Here is a 19,766-nt window from a genome sequence, read left to right on the forward strand (position 1 = left end):
TTTAAGACTTGTGGACTTCAACTCCCAGAATCCATAGCTGGCTGGAGAATTCTGGGAGTTCAAGCCCACAAGTCTTAAAGTTGCCAAGTTTGAGGACCCCTGACCTAGGCAGTGCCTTTCTCCTTTCCTGGCGTCAAAAGAAGGAGAATAACAAATGTAATAATTAACAAAGCTGCTCCTCCTCCATGACTCTTAAAATCGGTTGCCTGAGATGGAGTTATTGGCTTTCTTGTTAAAAAACAGTGACCCATAACACCAAGTCCACAGTGGTCAAGATTGGGCTGTAACCTGATTCTAGTTCAATTCTGGACAAAGTACAAAAAACAAAAACCCTTCAAAAACTGCCAGTTTTCAGCATGAGAGGATGTGATTTCCTGGAGTCTGGATTGTGTTGTTTTCTCATGGAAGATGTATGTCTTCCCACATTCATCCTCCATAATCTCCATCAACACATTGGGCTGTTTTGGGGTAGTGTGTGTGACTTACAACCATTTGTTTTTGGACTGTTCAGAGTTATAAAGGCACTGTAATAAGTGACTTACACTGTTAAAAAGTTCCTCCAGCTTAGAAAGATGGCAGCATCTTCATCGAATTGTGATCAAAATTTGGGCCATTGGAAACCGTGTATATATATATATATGATGACTGCGGAATCTGGGGGAATCATGTGACCACCGTTTGCGACTTTTCCAGCTGACTTCTGACAAGCAGAGTCAATGGGGGAAGCTGGATTTGCTTAACAACCATATGATTCACTTAACAGCTATGGCCAAAAAAGTTGCTAACAACAGGCGTGACTTGCTTAAAAACCACTTTGCTTAGCAATGCAGATTCTGGTCCCAATTGTGGTTGTACGTTGGGTACTGCCTGAGTTGTCTTCTGAATATGAGCATCTTTGTCAGGAGTGGGGATGGTGGTACCATGTGTCACTCTTTTGAAGTGGAGCTAGTTAGGAAACAAACTCCAGGAGAACGACTGGGACTCTTCCTTATTGAGATATAGCATCTTGAAATCCTGACGGTGTTGTCCCTTCCTTGCTTCTTACATCCCAGGGAATTAGGGTGGAATCAGACCGAGTTCCTTTTCCATGCTTCTTTCATTATCTGTATTTTTTGTTCATTGATCTGGTTTGATTTGTATAGCCACCCGTGCCTCATGGATGGACAACACAGAATTAAAACAATCATGCCAAACCCCCTAACCAACAAAATACAGATGTCAACAAAAACTGCAAAACCCCTATTGAAATTGAAACCAGATTAAAGCCACGTAAAACATAATAAGTAGGCAAATACAAGCCACCCATCAATCCAAATAATCTCACAGGGTTATTGTGGGGAAAATAGGAAGAGAAGAGTATGACAAAGGTTCACCGCCTTGAGTTATTTATAACAAAACAAGGCAGGAAATAAATAAATAAAATAAAATAAATAAAATAAAATAAATAAAATAAAATAAATAGTAAGTAAACAAATAAGGTAAGGTAAATAAGTAAGTAAGTAGATAAGGTTCTCCAAAGTCTTTGGCTAGCTACATCATGGCAATTTGTCAGCCTGCCCAGAGGTGGTATTCAGCAGGTTCTGACCAGTTCTGGAGAACCAGTAGCGGAAATTTTGAGTAGTTAGGAGAACCGGCAAATACCGCCTCTGACTCTGACACTGGCCCTGTCCCCATCTATTCTCTGCCTCCCTTGTGAGTCCCAACTGATTGGCTGGGTCTTATTTGGTTGCCCTGCACAGGAAAACGGAGCTGGAAAGCAGGTTAGTGGGGTGGGGAGGGAATGGGGATTTTGCAGTAACCTTCTCCTGCCACTCCCACCAGGCCATGTCTACAGAACTGATAGTAAAAATTTTTGAATCCCACCACTGAGCCTGCTCCATAGTGATTCCATTGGATAACTCACTCAAGATAACCATATGGTCAGCAATGGGGTGCTGGATCAGATTCATTTTACGCGCTCCATCATTGGTTGACTGTAGAGTCCTTGGAGAGGGGGTTTAATCACAATCAGAACCAGCATGAATTGACGTATCTCTTGAGTTGGGGTGAGTGGAAGTGCCTTTAATCAACTACAGCCACCTTTCCTTGAGAATAAATCCTACTGGCTTCCTTGATTTACAAGATGGCTTCTCAAACTTGGCAACTTTAAGATGTATGGATTTCAATTCCCATAATACCCCAGCCAACATGCTCCCTGGGGCATGATGGGAGTTGAAGTCCACAATCTTACATTGCTACAGTTGAGAAACGCTAATCAAGGTTAAGAATATGGTGCCATGAATGATGTGATTTGGAGCTTTCAAGTTGAGACTTGGTGTTGTGTATTTCATTTTCAAAATAATGAGGATCTGACTTCTGCAAGGATCCTGATGAGCTCCTGATCGCTCCTGAAGTTAGAATTTAACAAGAGTGGCAGACAGGTGTATTACAATCAGTAACCTAACAATAGCAGCTAGAAAAACAACTCTTGCGGGATATGCCATTCCATTCTCCAAGGGTTTCCTTATTTTTTTTAACTGGTAAACTACGTTCCATAGCTGCCATTAATATTTTCTTTTATTACCCTTAAGGACAAAGGCAAGCTTTTTCTTTTCTTGCAAATTTGTAGCTGTCCAAGATCCCATTTTGTCTCCATTTCTGTGGCCACCATCTGGAATTAGCCTGCAAAATGAATGATTTTGGTATCTTCAGAATATGTCACTAACCAATATGCATACAGCTGTCTTCAGAATTGTTGGAAGAAATACCTTTCTGGGTTCAGTTCCAAGTGGGGAAGAAAGACACTGGAAACATGGTGTGCTTGGAAAGATGGTTTAATGGTGGACAGGATCACATGCCCTGGATGAAGAAAGAAGGAAGGGGTTAGATGCTGAAAATGCCTGGGTTTTATACCCTCTGTTGGGATTTGAATTTGAGCTTGTATTCTGATTGATTGTCAGACTCCCATTGGGCCATGCAGGGGCAACTCTGTAGGCTGTCCTGAGTCCCAGGCTTGGTTGAGCCTTGCTGGGTGATGATGTAATGAAAGGGCTGTGGGCAATTCCTATTATAGCTTTACCTGGAGTAGATCTTTGTTATGTAAAATAGACTGGCCTAGGCCAGAGTAATGGCCCATTAGCAAAGGTGAGTTTCTGCTTCAGAGTGTCTACTCTTTTTAGGGGGAAATATTCTGCCTTTTTAGTATATCCTAAAATATTTCATTTTCCTAGGAGACGGGTAGGTTTTAACTTCCAACAGAATTGAAGAGCCAAGGCAGGCTGCTCTTATTATTCCCATTTTGCACACTGGGAGACTGAGATCATTAAATAAATTCTTGGCTGTACCGAGCTGATGGCATGGCCACTTCGCTCCCCCAGTATTTAACCAAATTATCAAAACTTGTGTCTACATTATAAGTGCAGCAAAATACAAAATCAACACCCACCCACATGTTTCCTTATAAAGAAACTCATTTTAAGGTCTGTGTTCCTCTGTTCCAGAGAGCACAAGGTGAATTCTTTGGCAAAACAATGTGAAAAGCACTGGGCAAAGAGGGGTCAAAAGCAGACTGAAGCAACAATGTGGTTCAGAAGGGGTTAAGACCGAAGAGGGTGTGGATTAGCGTTTTCCTGTCTTGACAGCCTGTATATACAGCACACAGACCAGCTGCCGGCTGGCCGCACGCCGCCGTTCACTTCCCTTACTTGCCCGAAGAATCTTCTGGTGCTCTGATGTTATTGAAGATGCTGTCATGCTTTTAAAAGGGAATAGAAGGTGAGTCCATAAACAGACCTTTTTACCAGCATATTGGGTGACTGCCAGATTAGAGAACCAGCTGTTCAGGAATTGGCCTTCCTTGGCTTTGCTAATGATCTTACTGACTACGAATGCTCTTCCACTTCATTTGAATCACGGTAGACCAGCCAACCTTGGGAGCTTTAAGATGTGTGGACTTCAACTCCCAGAATTCCCAGCCAGCTGTGCAGGAGGGGGAATTCTGGGAGTTGAGGTCCACGTGTCTAGAAAGTTGCCAAAGTGGAGAAACCCTGGGATAAACTATCCAGTTAGATTCAAAGGGATCAACTGTCCATTCAGGTTCAGGCTCTGTGTGTGTGTTTTAGTGCTTAATTGTGGTGGGGAGAAAAAAAACACCTCTTTATTGGTTATATATCCATCCACGCTTACAAGGCATGGTAGGTGAAAATGTGGCTGGCAGCTTTATATCTTGGTGTGTTTTGTGAACTTAATCCATCTGTTTCAGAATCTGGTGTAAACCCCAAGCAGTTGTTTTAATCCCAGAAGCAAAAGGTCACGGGTAGAGTCGGACATGACTGGCAGGGAGAATATTTACATTTCCCCCCATTTTATCTGCTATTTTTGTACAATGTTATGTATTCATTCACCTAGTTTGGGCTGACAGAAATTTAGGCAGACTGGATCCTAATCTTGTCAACCTTAAGATAAGCTTTTTTCAAAGTGGACTTGAGAGGACTGCTATCCTAATAACAGATCCATCAAATCCATAGCATAACTGTCCACAATCTTGCAGGTCTTACAGCTGCCCTGGATTATATTATCCATCATCCTTAAAGACAGTGAAGTGTGATGGATGCTGTAGTCCACTGAAGGGGAAGCACGCCTGGGGATCAAATGCTAATCCACACATCCAAAAGGCAATGGTTTGGGGTAGATAAAGCCCCCCCACCCCAAACCACACAAGATTCTTGTCGGAGAGCCAACTCTTGAGACCATGGTGATACGTTTCCTCTGGCGAGCAAGTGGCAACTCAAAATACGCCTGTGGAGGAGTCTCTTGTGGCTGGTGTGGTGTTTGGCTTCTGGGCATATGTATCCCATTTGGTGAGGTCTGTACTTAAACCTCCAAATTTGGAGGGTGTGGCCCAGGGTGGAAGGAGACTGCTAGCACCAGACAGGCTTATTTATAGTTGTGAATTCAAGAGGCAAAAGTTCAGTAGAAATTTGTTCTGTAACCTGTTTTTGTAAATCCTCTTCCTCAGATCCACGGGTCTTAGGGAAAGCTGGCTTCTTGGGGAGGGGAGTCATGACATGGGCCTCTTTTGAAGCCCTTCCACATCTTACGTGATAGCACGATGACCAGGTCTCGTGAGAAATTGTGGTCACCGTGGATTCTTGATACACTGCTAAATAACATAAGAATTCAGTGATGGTTTTAATTTGGGAGGAGGGGGTATTTTTATGGTGTTCCTCTTAGCTGTTGGTGAGCCAAGCTCCAAGAAAGATTGAGCAAGTGAGCCAAGCTGCCTTTTTGATTAGGTTCAAAACTCTCTTTGGACAGGAGTACCTCACCAGGGCATGTCTAGATCCCCAAGGAGAGGCTCTGCTTTGTCCCCACAACTGCCAGCAAACAATGTTTGATTAGGTGCATAACGCTTGAGATATGATGTTATTCCAGAGGTTTGCAGAGTAGATGGCTTCAGATGTTTTCGGTGCACCAGAAACAAACCCCTTCATATTTGTGCAGGTCAAGCATTAGTTGTGGACCAGGCCGAGTTGGGAACTCAGTAGCGTTCCCAGAAGCCTGTACAACCATGTCGTAACCTCTTTTGAGTGGGTGGAAGGCTTCTGAGACGCTCATGTGAGCCTGTTTTCCAAGCAGAAATAGCAAATGTTGAGTCTAAGACATCCTGCCTTCAAACAAGGCTGAATGTCTTGAGGACTTAAGAAAAAAATATTGCAAAAGTCCTCGAGGGCCAAACAGAAGTGAAACAATTTATGCAATCCATCAACAATAGATTAATGTTTTTTAAAAAAACAAATTACAAAATACAACAAAAACCTAGCCAAAATATAAAGTATACTGTCATTACAGTAAACAGTGACAATTCTTTTTATAATTGTCGAATGTAAACATTTTGCAATTAGGTATCTATGCATGAGTCTGTGCTTGTATATGGGTGTATATATCATAATAGATAGAATGTATTATTACAGGGGTACAGGTAGTCCTCGACTTAGAACTTTTCGTTTAGTGCAGTGGTTGCCAACCGGGGACCGCTGGTGGTCCACGAGAAAATTTTGGTGGTCCGCAGAGAAATGTCCCCCCCCCCAAGCAATTAATCCAGGCTGCACGGGAACACAAGGCTGCGCCATGCACGTGGCCCGCCCACCTGCTGGCCCCCACCCTTTGGCCGAGCGCAAACCTTACCTTGAGTAGAGCCACGCGAGCTGGAACTGGAAGGCAAGATCAATGGCGGGCTGGGGTGGGATGCTACTGGTTCTGCCCAGTTCTAAAGAACCGGTAGCTCTGAAGAGCAGCAGACACTGAACTGGTTCTGTGTTTGCTGCTGTTTGGCCGGCCCACCTGCCCGCCCGAGCTCTTACCTGTCCTTTATTTCCTGCTTTTTCAACCTCAGCTGCTTTGCGTGGCACAGCTGTGGTTGAAAAAGCAGGAAAAATGAGGCTTTTCAAATGCTGCACACCTGCGCACAACACTTTTCAACTGTCCGGGCAGCACAGCCTAAGGTTTTCTTACATGCGCGCGCAGCAAAACGTAGTCACCAAACCGGTAGTAACACTGGTTGAATCCCACCCCTGATGTCGAGGGAGGGAAATCCAGCCCGGGGTGGCTTGCTGATGTTGGTAGGAAAGTCGGTCCCATATTCCAGAGCTGCAGTAGTCACAAAACTGGTCCATGACAGGCCAGTGCACCTGCGTGAAGAAGCAGCTGCTCCAGGATGACCAAAGTGCCAGTCCTGTGACTACTGCAGCTCTGGAATATGGGACCGACTTTCCCACCAACATCAGCAAGCCACCGTCAGTCAACATTCATATTAGTGGTCTGCGGGATTTAAAATTATGAGTTTGGTGGTCTCTGAGGTCCAAAAGGTTGGTGACCGCTGGTTTAGTGGCCGTTCAAAGTTACAACAACACTGAAAAAAGTGACTTATGACCGTTTTTCACACTTACAACGATTGCAGCATTCCCAATGGTCACCTGATCAAAATTCAGACCCTTGACAATTGACTCATATTTATGACCGTTGCAGTGTACGTGGTCACCTTTTGTGACCTTCTCACAAGCAAAATCAGTGGGGAAGCCATATTCAGTTAAACAGCCATGTTATTAACTTAACGACTGCTGGGATTCACTTAATGACTGTGGCCAAAAAGGTCGTAAAGTAGGTCAGAGTTAACTTAACTGCTTAGCAAGAGAAATTTTGGGCTCCATTATGGTCGCAAGTCAAGGAGCACCTGTATAACAGGGTAGATGTTGCTGCCTAATTGTATTGAACATCAGTTCCCATTGGCCATGTTGTCATTCAGAGAAACATCACAGGTGAGACAAAATATTACTCTCTTTGATCAGAATAATAATATGGGAACCCTTTTAGGTTTCTTATGAGAAAAGCCTCATATGAGTTATGTTTTCAGTCATCTTTCATCTTTAGGGAACATGGAAAGATACTAAAAGATTTACAGCTTTGGGACTGTCAACTTATTTCTAGTGTTGGAAGGATAATATCGTTTTCTGGGTTCAGTTCCAAGTGGGGAAAAAGACACTGGAAACACGGAGGCTGTTTGGAAAGATGGTTTAATGGTGGACAGGACCACATGGCTTTGGAGCTCAAGGACGATCACATGCTTCAAGATGTTGGGTGAAGGAAAAGAAGAAAGGGGCAAGACGCTGAGAGACCCTTAGTTTTATACCCTCTGTTGGGCCCCACCTTAGTGTTTCCTGTTCCTGTGCAAGAAATGTATCCCATTGGCTGTCAGACTCCCAGGGGTGGGGCTCTTAGCTGGACCACATGGCTTCACCTGAGTGCTGGCTGATGCAATCTTCCCAGGTCAGGTGGTGAGATGGGTAGAGGCCTTTGTTATGTGGAATACTGTGGTCCAGCCTTAATGGCCTGCCCATTAACAAAGGTGGTGGGGTAAGCTTCTGCCTCTCTGTGTTTCTACTTCCCTTTTAGGGGAAATATTCTGCCTTTTTAATATTTCCTAGGATATTTCATTTTTCTAGGAGAGGGGTGGGTGCTAACTTCCTACACTAGCCTAGAATTTTCTCTCTGCATCTCTCTCTCTCTCTCTCTCTCATAGTATTTATTTATTTATTTAGGGCTCCATTTATATATATAAAAACGGGGCCATCAACAACTGCTGAGGCTGAAGGGGAAGGGAGAGACAGAGCTTAAGAAAGTCAATATAGAACAGACAATGCAGGAAATGGCTCCCTTGTTTTTCAGCCCAGACGGAGGGGGCAGCGGGTTCAGCATGTGGCTTCTGCTTGATTGGTTAGGAACAAGTGAAGAAACACAGTTGTGCAATTACTGAAATTTTAACTTGGGCATCTCAAGCAGCTGGTTAGGTGCTCCATCCTGCTCCAGTTGCTGTGCTGAAAAACACAAGAGCATCGGCGATCTGTATCAAGACCGAAGGGCACCGTGATTAGTGCTATTATATAGGGAGGATTTTATTAGAGTTTCATTCTGCTTTTATTACTTTAGAAGTAATTCGAAGTGGGGAACATACATAATACGTCTCCCTCCCCCTATATTCCCCATAACAACAACCCTGTGGGGTGGATGAGGTTGAGAGAGAGAGAGTGCTTGGCCCAAAGTCACCCAGCCAATTTTCGTGCTTAAGGCAGGAGTACAGCTCACAGTCTCCTAGTTTCTAGGCCAGCGCCTTCACAACCACTATTTGTCTGAATTGGTATAGTAAGGTGACCAACCTCCCTCCTTTAGGGGGGACAGTCCTCCTTTTGTAAGTTCTGTCCTCTCTCAAAAAGTGTCCTCCTACATGTCCTCCTTTTTGATATTTGAAGACTAATCTGTAAATCTCCATATTTGATCGATGCCGAGCAGATCCGTTGTGTGTGATGTGACATATTTGTATCTGACATGGCGATTCGTCAAGGCTCCGTACAGTGCGGTGAGACACGATTATGAGACGCATGCACTCCACACAGGACAATTGTTTTGAGAGAGTGTGCCATGCGCAAGTGGCCTAGTTTTTTTTTCTTCAATTTATTTATGTCCTCCTTTTCATTGTATAAAAAGTTGGCCACCTTAGGTATAGGATTTTCTGCCTAAGCAGGGGTTGGACTTGAAGACCTCCAAGGTCTCTTCCAACTCTATTATTCTATTATTTTCCCAAAGTCAAATGGTTCTGGGTTACAAGATGCTAGATATTGGGTGTGACTCCAGTTTAGAGATCTATTGGCTCCGGTGGAATTAGATGGCCTTTTTGACACCATTTACTTCTCCCTTAGTTTATAAATAACTACCTGCAAATCTCAGTGAAGGGCAGAAATGGGTACAGAACCTATTGAGCTCAGTGGCACTCTCTGACATATCAGCCACTTTTTGATTTGCCATCTTTCCCATTTTAAAATTTCTGTACATGAGAGCGGGCCCATTAACAAGAAGATCCGTGGCAGTTATGGGAAGAAGTTGTTGAAAATCTTATAGGGGAGCATTTTTTTTAAGGACCTACGGCCCATCACTGTAACAATTCCATCAACTGTCTTCCTGTATCTGCAAATGATTAACTAGAGAATAACTGGAGAGGAAAGCAAAGTCTTAGCAATTTTTCATTGCAACCTTATTCGTTTTGGTATTCATTTACTCTTTAAAATTAGCAAGGGTGAATGGCTGGGGAACTGGAAAGAACCCGAAGAGGCAAAGGCCACAATAATTTTACTGAATTGCATCAGCATTGTGCAATTATCTTCTCCAACCTGATATCTCCAGATCAGGGGTCTCCAACCTTGGCAACTTTAAGCCTGGAGGACTTCAACTCCCAGAATTCCCCAGGTGGCTGGGCAATTCTGGGAGTTGAAGTCCACTAGGCTTAAAGTTGCCAAGGTTGGAGATCCTTGCTCCAGGTGAGCTAGGGTTACAGGATTCCCAACGAGAGGGACCTGTAGCTCTTGGAGCTATACTTCTGATACCTATGCAAGCTTCAGATTGGAGAAGACTAGCCTAGCGTAGACATCCTCATTTGTTGAAGAAGCAAAAACTAAATCTGGTCTATGGAATTCTCTATTCATGTTACTACAAGATTCCTACCACTAGTCAAGGTTCGGATATAGGTGTAGTCAGAGGTATATCAAGAACAAAAACCCTAAACGTGAACAGGAAGACATTTCTGCTCAGCAAAACTCAGTGGGCACATCCTGAATGGATCTTCCCAGGTGGATTATTTCCATCATGTCATTCTGATTGGTTAAAACACAAAGGATTCACGATTCAGATCTCAGAAACTCACTGCGTTCTGTCTATCTGGCTACGCTTCTGCAAGCAGCTTTGAAACCGAATGGTAGAATTCCTCCAATGGTCATGCTGGATTCTAGCACACTCTGCCTATCGGATCCTATCAGTAATCTACCATTTTTCACCCATTCTGGGCCCTCCCAGCCTTTTCCAAGATCTTTCCCAGAATAGTCTCTCCAGATGTTCATAAACTCAAACTCTCACCAGCCTCAGTCAAGCATTGCCAAGAATGAGAGATGTTGGCAGCTTATAATTCAGTAACATCTTGTGGGAAGCCCCCACCTCCCCCCCCCAAAGAATGAAATATTTTGTGGAATATTAAAAAGGCAGAGTATTAATTATCCCTAAATGAGAAATAGAGAAACATGATTTTTTAGAGGCAGGAAGCAGCCCCCAACTTTTTCTCAATAGCCCCAGGTAAGAGCCTGGAAGATGATGATCATTCATTGGCTAAAAATGCATTTCTTCCCAGAGGGACTGACCTCTCTAGTATTGACTGATAACTACCCCTCCCCATGGAAACAGGCAATGGACCACAAGCTGGGCTCTTATGGACTTTCACCAGTATTCTTAATGTCCCTAGGCTTTGACCAACCAAAGCAAGTAGTAATCAATAGAATGAAGGACATGGAGTACTGAGAAGAACTAAATAGGTTGGCTCTCCAGAGCAGGGACAGAATTAAACAGGGAGTGTGGGAATCAGCAAGATATCTAACTGATCTGATCTTCCCAAAACAAAGAATAGCATTCTTCAGAGCCAGATTTAATATTCTCCCATCAGCACTCCTTCAGGGCAGGTATAAGAAAACACCAATAGCAGAACAGGTATGTATGTGTGGTAAAGGAGAAGTTGGAGATATCTCACATGTTTTATTGAGCTGTGAGTTATACAGAGTTTATAGGTCATTGTATATTCTCCCCTCACTAGAGAGATTGCCAGGGAGGGCAGACAATTTTGATGTAGACTTTCTCCTCCAGGATTCAAACCCAGCTATTACGCGTGCAGTGGCAAAATTCTGCGTTGCTGCAATGTCTACTAGAAAAAAAATGGGTTACAGAATTATAGCTGTCAATTTGTGACAATTTTTGGAGATAGAACAAACTTTGGAAAATGATATTTACACACATACTTATTGGCTCTCCACTCATATAAACCAGGGAGTAACCCTAACTGTTTGAGAACATGTATTTTCTTAACAGATGTTTTTATCCACTATTAATGTATTATAATGTGTCAGTATTTTTTAATATATATTATAAATAGTGATGTCTATTGTTGGTCTAAGACCATAATAAATTTCTATTCTATTCTTAATAGCCCACAGCAGAAGTCAGCACTTAAAGAGATAAAGAGATAATTGAAAGAAGTCAACTATCTAGATGGCTCTATTCATAAGCAAAGCAAATACCGCAGGCAGAAATCCATTCAAGACAGGATATTTTGAAACTGCTTGCAGCAAAGTTTTACTGCTAACAAAAGCAAAGTGATAGGATTAGAAGTAGTCCCTCACCCAAGATCCAACATAGGACGAAAGCCATTAGGAATTGCCTAACACCTTTTCAGAACACAAATCCCTTCGTTACATGACCCCCAGAGCAGTCCAAACTTCACCTGGCGGCTCAGATAAACAATAAGCCGGAGGCTGACCAAATGAGCTCAGACAAACACCTATGATTTGCATTGCCTCTTTTGCCTATAGAGCCAGCTATGACCACTACATGACCCCATAGGAATCTGACAACAGCCAATGGAATATTAAAGGACATGTTCTTTCACAAGAAAGTGGTGTGGTGGAGCTCTCACCTCACAATCAGGGAGCTGTGAGTTCGATCCTAGGTGGAGGCAAATATTTATCCCTCTGGGCACACAGAGAATATATCTGCTGAACAAAATTCCACATTGGCCACAGGAAGGCCACCTAGCCAGTAAACATCATGATGATGATGATGATCTTGCATAGGAACAGGAAGCTCAAATACAAAGCCCAAAGAAGGTATAAAAACCCACCCACTCTCAACTCCATTTTGTCAGCTGCCCAGAATTATATGTGGTTGGTGGTTCTGCTCAGTGGTGGTATGCTACTGGTTCGCCCCGGTTCACCTGAACCGGTAGTGAAAAAAAGCCTCCCACAATCAGTTGAGAGGAGGGAAAAAGACAAGGATCAGCTGAGAGGAGAAAGAAAAGAACAGGGCAGGATTGGCCCTCCTAAACACCCCTGTGCTTTTCTCTTCTTTATCCTCTCAGCTGATTGGTGCTGCAGGCTCAGCTGGTGTGTGGAAAGCTGCACGCGCGTGCTAGGTGTGTCGATCACCAAACCAGTAGTGGAACAGGTAGGATCCCACTAGCTGGTTCTGCTTCATCAATAAAGGGTAAACCTCTCTTTGCCATCAGCCTCCAGTCTTCATTTTATTCCCAGTGCATTTCTCCCAGCTTGGAACTGAACAAGATGGATATTTCTTCCAACAATTTAAAAAGTGACAAGTTCTCCGTGCCCGCTTTTTCCCCAGATTAAAAAGCCAGGCATCCGTTTCTAAAGCATTGCTGGGCATTGCCGTATGAAGAGGAAGCAGGCGTGGTGGCCCACCTCAGACCAATCCTCTTTTAGGAACTGAGATTTGCTTCGAATGGCATGAAACAGAAAGGAAGTCCATAACACCCAGTCTGGCTTTTTTTAACCTCCCACTGTCTCAATCTTCCTGCCTCAGACTTGGCTACTTCCATACAACCAGTTGCCTGGAGCAAGGTAGAACAGCTTTTGTGCTCATTTTTGCTCGTGGAGTTTGCTTTGTTCTGGGAATGGCTGAGCCTATAAAGATAAGGCTGGTAGTTCCTCTTTTTCTTCCTGCTTGGCTTCCTCTGTAAACCTCCGTATGAAACCCTGGAACTCATTTGGTATCCCACCCAGCAAGCTTCTTCTTCTGAAATGAATCTATCTGGAGCATCCAGGGGAAACAGGATAACAGTCTTCCAATATTTGAGGGGCTGCCACAGAGAGGAAGAGGATCATGCTATTTTCTAAAGTACCCGAAGGCCAGACAAGGAATAATGGATGGAAACTGAACAAGGAGAGATTCAACCTGGAAATAAGAAGAAACTTTCTGACAGTGAGAACAATCAACCCGTGGAACAGAAGTTGCCTTCTGAAGTTGTGGGAGCGCCATCACTTGAGACCTTCAAGAAGAGATCGGACTCCCATCTGTGAGAAATGGTGTAGGGTCTCCTGCTTGGGCAGGGGGTTGGACTAGATGACCTACAAGGTCCCTTCCAACTCTGATTATCTGTTTATCTTTTAGCCCTGTAGAGCATCTTTAAACATGCTGGAATAAATATGTGTTTTAAACAAAGCACCTGGTATTTTAATGTTGGAGCATAACAATTAAATATTTCCTTTCTTTATCCAGGGCCAAGACTTTGGCTGAATCTAAGTGATATGGCCTGACTAAGTGAAATTTGCCAGGAATTGGATGGAATAACTTGGTGAGTTAGTCACTGATGGGAGCCACAGAGATGACCTTGGAGAAAGGATTCGGAAATTGTTCCAACAGCAGAAAGTGCTAAAATATGCTTTGATCCAAGGAAACTATTACCATAGGAAGAGTCTTAGTCTGGCCCCTCCTTTAATCCCTGTGGTATAAGACGGGAAAACATGGTCAGGCTTATAAGATACTGTTATTTTGCAACATCTTATCTTAATAATCAGCTATAATCATCCTGAGGATTCTGTTAATCTGGCCAACCTTGAAGACAGTCATACAGTGGTGGATCTGCCCTTCAATTCTTGTAAACAATTGACTATATTTAATGTAGCAGAAAGGGAAAAATTCATTCATTCATTCTTGCATCTTCAAGTCAGTTGTGACTTCTGGTGACTGAACAAGTCCTTACACTTTACTTGGCAGGATTTTTGGAAGTGATTTGCCCTTGCCTTCTTCCTAGGACTGAGAAAGAAGGCCTGGCACAAGGTCATTCAGCCAATTTTGTGCCAAAGATGGGTCTAGAATTAACAATTGCACCAAAACTGGCTAAATGTATGTCATCCGATATGATTGATGTTAAATGAAATCAAATTTAGTTTTTGTCCAGGCCTGCTTACTTTTTGGAGTAAGTTTCTCCCAGGCCTGCTGACACAGGAAACTCACAGTTACAAAACTTAATATATAGTCATCCAGTCTTTGCTTAAAAATATCTGATGAAACAAAATACTGTTTTCTAAGGCAGCCTGTTCATGACTGAATTAAGAATTCTATCTCGTGATGAGCTGAAATCCCCTTATCATTTATTCATGCTGGTCAGGAATTATGGAACTTAAATCACAAAAGTTGTAGCTAAAGAAGATCATCCTTAGTAGGGACATTCAGAAAATCATAGAACAAAGTGGGAATTACTTTGGAGTAAGACTTTTTACAAGTTGGCATAGTTGCAGCCAATCCATTTTGAGCTGGAACATTGGAGTTTCCCAAATGGTAGGTCAACGCTTGAACTTCATTAAAAAAAATAAATCAAAATATTAATCATTGCTGATTCATTGTGTCTGTATTTCCTGAAAATTCTCATCGTTCAAGAATCTTAATGTGATAAGAAATACCATTCTGTATCTGCATTATCTCATTAATCTTCTTTTCTGTTTCTAGGACCATCGTGGAGTGGCGAGCATCCAACGGTGTTCTCTCTTCAGAGAAAGATTTCACTCTTCATTGGAAGCATGACTGAATTCCAATAAACGGAAACAAATAAGCAGGTAAAGTGGTTTCCAGCATTGCAGAAGAGATTATGGAAGAGTAGCTAAAGCTTCATGTAGGACAACCGTATACCTTTTCTCCAAGGTGTGGTGTTGGGCAAAATTCTGCTAATTCTTTTAACCTGTTACCCAAAACAACCTGGTTTTGGGAATTGCACGATATCTGAAACTGTGGATACAGCATGAGGCCTCTTTCTCCAGGAGATGGACTTTCCCCTCTGGGCCTGCTCACACGAGGGCCTGACTACTTGCGTAAGCAGCTGGAGATGAGCAGTGGTGGGCGGACGCCAAGTGCCGTAGAGAGGCTGGAAGCGGACAAAGCCAAATATGTCAAATCCCGGCAAGTGATCAACAGCCGTCAAGAGCCCATTCTGCTCAGCCACACTCCCCAGTCTTCCCCATGCTGCAGGAGACCCCTAACCCTCCACCAGCGGAGTGAATATCCTCAGGGCTTGACAGCAGACCAAGATGGCCTCCGACCCAAGAAGCAGCCCCCTTCTCCTCAGTCCCCCATAGCGCGGCGAGGGGGCAGCAGGCGCCTACTGAGGCCTGACTCACTTGTCATCTACCGGCAAAAACGCGACTGTCCTCTGGTCAACAAGGAGAACAGCAAAGGGTACAACCTAATGAAGTGGCTGTTTCAGGGTCCGCTGAGAGATGGACCTCATAACTGTTCTTCTTCAAGGAGTCTCTTAGGAGATGGACATCTGGAAGAGACCCAAGAAGAGAACTCCATGGTTTGGGTACCTGCAGAGAAGGAGGACGCAAGGACTGCACATTCAGTGGACAAGTTAGATGGATTCATGGGTTGTGAGTCTGAGCCAAGTCCAAAAACCCAGGCCAGCTCTCAGCTCCGTGTTGACCAACCCTTTCCTTCCTCTGGCCATTGCCAAACAGGAGCCAAGAAAGAGCTGACTCTGAGTTATTCTCTTCCTCTTTCAGAGAAAGAACGATTCTTTAACTACTGTGGCTTGGACCACAATTTAGTAGAGGTGCTCGGAATTGAACGCTTCAAACCAGGCAGCTGGGAAGCCGGTTCCTTCTGCATCGGATCAGCTAGTTCAGAACATGATGGCCTTTCCTACAATGGGGAGCCCTTGTCTGCTGAAGACCCAAATGACAAGCTGCCTGCATCGGTCTCTGTCGTTGAGCGAAACGCCCGTGTCATTAAATGGCTTTATAGCTGCCAGCAGGCCCAAACAAGGTCCAAAGAATCCACCGTATGAACTCATCAAGTTCTGGGATCCAAGACTCTCCCTTGATCCCCAGTGCGGAGAAGTCCTGCTTTGGAGGGGATGCAGTGGTGGGGATTCAAATTTTTTTTACTACCAGTTCTGTGGGTGTGGCTTGGTAGGCGTGGTGTTGCTTGGTGGGCGTGGCTTGGTGGGCGTGGCTTGGTGGGCAGGGGAACGATACTGTAAAATCTCCATTCCCTCCCCACCCCACTAACCTGCATTCCAGCTCTGTTCCCCTGTGCAGGGCAACCAAAGAAGACCCAGCCAATCAGCTGGGACTCAATGGGAGGCAGAGAATAGGTGTGGGCGGGGCCAGTCAGAGGTGGTATTTGCCGGTTCTCCGAACTACTCAAAATGTCCGCTACCGGTTCTCCAGAACTGGTCAGAACCTACTGAATACCCACCTCTGAGGGGATGGCAAGGTTCACCATGGGAAACAGCAGGGAATATTGCCAGATGTGTCTTTCTCAAAGGGACACTGTTAAGAACCAGTTGGTCTTGAACTTTTGCTGAATTTTCCCCAGTCTTGGATAATAATGATTAATTACCATACTGAGAATTGAAATCTAACAGAGGCAGAGGGGCCTCAAATAGATAAAATATTTCCTAAAGGCAATGAGGCAATAAGGACACAGTTTCCAGGCTACTTTAAGGGCTAAAATTTCTTGTTGCCATCCAGAGCAGATGAATACATTTTCCTCTCTTTCCTCATTGATTGAGAGCCATTGTGATGCAGCAGAGAACACAGGGAAAATTAGTTCAAATCTCTACTCGCCCATGAAGTTTCTTAAAGCGGAAGGTTAGGTTTACCTAGCACTTGTTCTATGAGGTTGTTGCAAAGATATATCCTGATATATCCTGCTAACAAACAACCCCTGTGTACATCAGCTGGCTGGGTTATTAATCATTGCTCATTTAGACTCCTAACAAAGTGCTGAGCTCTTAAGGAATTTCCACTCCTGTTGGCAGAACTGTCTGAGTATGGTTCGCTATTGAATCATCTAACCTTTCTTTTTCCCGATAGCTTGGTTCAAGTCCAGTGTGCTTGGCTCTTCCTTTATGTCGAAGCCTGTACGACTTGCTTCACTGCGCTGCAAGATGATTCTGCTTCCCAGTGTTTGTAATTAAAAAACGTTGTTGATGAACTTGTCTGCCTTTGCTTAACACCAACCAACTTTTGCAAAACAGCATCTTGAGGGGGTTAAGCTAATGTCAGGCTGGATGATTTTATGAGTTTTACATTGTGGATTTTTAATGCCGTAAGTCTCCTGGAGTCACCATGTATGAGTTGGGTGGTTTTATAAATTTGATTAATAGATACAATAAATTTATTTTCTGGTCTGGGAGAAGCCCTAGGCAGGCACAGAACATAACCCTTGACTTCTGTAAAGTCGGAAAAAGGATGCATGTACTTCTGGAAAACTGAAATTATTTCTAGGTGAGGTCTGAGGATTTTCTTCAGCTGTGTTTCCTTCTGTTCAGACTATTCACTACTTTGATGATGGGAAGAATCAAAAAGGACTCCCTAAGGATCCTTCCATACCTCCTTTGCTTCTAATCTTTAATCACAATTTGAAATGTACCCCATGAATTTCTTGCAGTTTTGGGAATAAGGAACACAAATCTCTAGCATACACAGAGACAAAATTCTCCATTCCCTTCCAGAAAACAAGGAAGGGAATAAAATATATCAACATGAAGAAGTAGGAATATAATCACAACTCTTTTATCCCTTCATTGGGGGAGCTGGGTGGGGGATACAAATCTGTAAAACCATTATTACCCTTTATGGACCCATTAGAATAGTGGAAGTACAAATAGCAATAGCATTTAGGCTTATAGACCGCCCCATAGCACTTTACAGGGCTCTCTGGGGAGTTTACAATGTAAGCATTATTTGCACATCATTCCCAACAATCTGGATTCTCTTTCCGGGAGGCTGAGTCAACCTTGAGCCCCATCAGGATCAAACTCCAGGCTGTGGGCAGAGTTTGCCTGCAATACTACACTTTAAGTATTGCGCCACCAGGGCTCCTCACAAATAACCAGGAGAAGGGAAGACATAAGAATTCTGCCAGTAGAGAAATGATTCGCCCCTGGGGCTCTTCAAGGTTCCATAGTTTCCCATGAAAAACTGATTTCAGAGCTTTTTATTTTTTAATTTCACAACAGAGCTGCCAAAAATAAAAACAAAGGGCACACCTGTCAAAAGTCAGGTATAAAGGTGTGGAGATGATCTGGGAGTTGTCCAAATATCCTTTGTAGAACTGCCATGAGTTGCATCTGCTAGAGTTGGGCAGCCATATAATGTACATTTCTTAAATCAAATAAATAAATAAATAAATGATAAAGCTTCATCTTTAATAATGTGGATGCATAAAATCTCAGACATTATTATGGTATCAGCTTGTGAAAGGTGACCTTTTTTTTATAACTGAAGGTTTATTGTAATTGAAGGCTCATCTCAGAAACAGCGTGCTTGCACAGATCTTATATGCATCCTAAGACAATTGATACTTTCCATTGAATGCCCATGAAAAATTGCAGCCTACGAGTGATGAATACTGTCTGACAAACTCTAGATTATTGTTCTGCAGAAAGTTAACAAGTTTTTAAGTTCTGATGACAGCCTTATCTATTGCCACCTTGTGGTAACTATATATATCACAATCCTTTTATACAAAAACTATATTTACTCTGAATAGGCAATTTATTCTAGCCCATTCCGTGAAAATACAAGATTCCATTAAAATGAACAACTTGAACAACTACATTTCCAAACTTTATAATTTTGCAAGCCTATATTTCAAAACGTGGTCAGTTGCAAGAGTCGAAGACGCTGTAGAACATTTCCTGTCCTTTAGGAACCCTACGTCATGTCTTCCCCCTTAATGAGCAAAAACAAAATAATTAATCTGCAACATAGATAACACTGCAAAAGTATGCAAAACACCTAATTTCTTTGAAAAATTATTTATGTATACCTTTGCTGTCCTTGTGCAAAAGGCTTACAGACTATAGTTTAGTTATAGCTAAGGAGAGACCATCTTCCTCTGCCTCTAAGACAGAGATTCTTAATCTCAGCAACTTTATGATATGTGGACCTCAACTCTCAAAATTCCCCAGCCTGGATGCTTTTAGAACCCCACACAAGTTGTTGAGACTGAGAAACACTGCTCTAAGGGCTGCATATCAAGAAAATCTTGAGTATATTCTGATGGATCTTGAATATGTGTGGCTGAACCAAGATATGACTATAGCCAGACTACGAGGTCAGTATGGATGCCAATTCCTTTCCCTCTGATATTCTGTTGTCTTTCCTCCCAGCAGCAAGCTGTAGGAAAGAGGCAGAGACTAAAAACATGCACATCGCCCAAGATTTGATTAAAATTATTCATTTAATGCAGTGAGTTGAGTTGATCCAAATTGTGGAATCTAACTGAGTCCAACTATCTGCTCAGAGAAAAGTGTTGGTGGATGTTGAAATGATTCAGAGACATCCCCTTTCTGAGGCTTCAAGGAGAAAACAGCAATTTGATTCTCTTCTCCTATTCCAAGT

The 19,766-nt window shown here is 43.1% G+C and overlaps 1 protein-coding gene across 4 annotated transcripts; it reads left to right on the top strand.

Annotated features, from left to right (window-relative positions):
• The first annotated feature begins 3,630 nt into the window (after window positions 1-3,630).
• FAM110D (family with sequence similarity 110 member D) lies at window positions 3,631-17,352 on the top strand. 4 transcript variants are annotated; one of them, XM_087939663.1, is made up of 3 exons: window positions 3,644-3,753; window positions 13,636-13,711; window positions 14,866-17,352. In XM_087939663.1, the coding sequence occupies exon 3, from the start codon at window positions 15,155-15,157 to the stop codon at window positions 16,196-16,198; it is 1,044 nt and encodes a 347-aa protein (XP_087795789.1). In that variant the 5' UTR covers window positions 3,644-3,753; window positions 13,636-13,711; window positions 14,866-15,154; the 3' UTR covers window positions 16,199-17,352. The 4 variants fall into 4 exon arrangements, 3 of the variants coding, with proteins under 3 accessions (XP_026558630.2, XP_087795789.1, XP_087795790.1); XM_026702845.2 differs by lacking the exon at window positions 13,636-13,711 and having other exon boundaries at window positions 3,631-3,753; XR_015744765.1 differs by lacking the exons at window positions 13,636-13,711; window positions 14,866-17,352 and adding an exon at window positions 12,742-13,501.
• The last annotated feature ends 2,414 nt before the right edge of the window (window positions 17,353-19,766 follow it).

Source organism: Pseudonaja textilis, chromosome 10 (genome assembly GCF_049901715.1).
Source record: "Pseudonaja textilis isolate UNSWEBS1 chromosome 10, rPseTex1.2, whole genome shotgun sequence".
NCBI classification, from domain to species: Eukaryota; Metazoa; Chordata; class Lepidosauria; order Squamata; family Elapidae; genus Pseudonaja; species Pseudonaja textilis.

Coding starts and splice junctions, on each gene's coding strand:
- FAM110D (XM_026702845.2), top strand. CDS start 15,155: ATGAGGCCTCTTTCTCCAGGAGATGGACTTTCCCCTCTGGGCCTGCTC.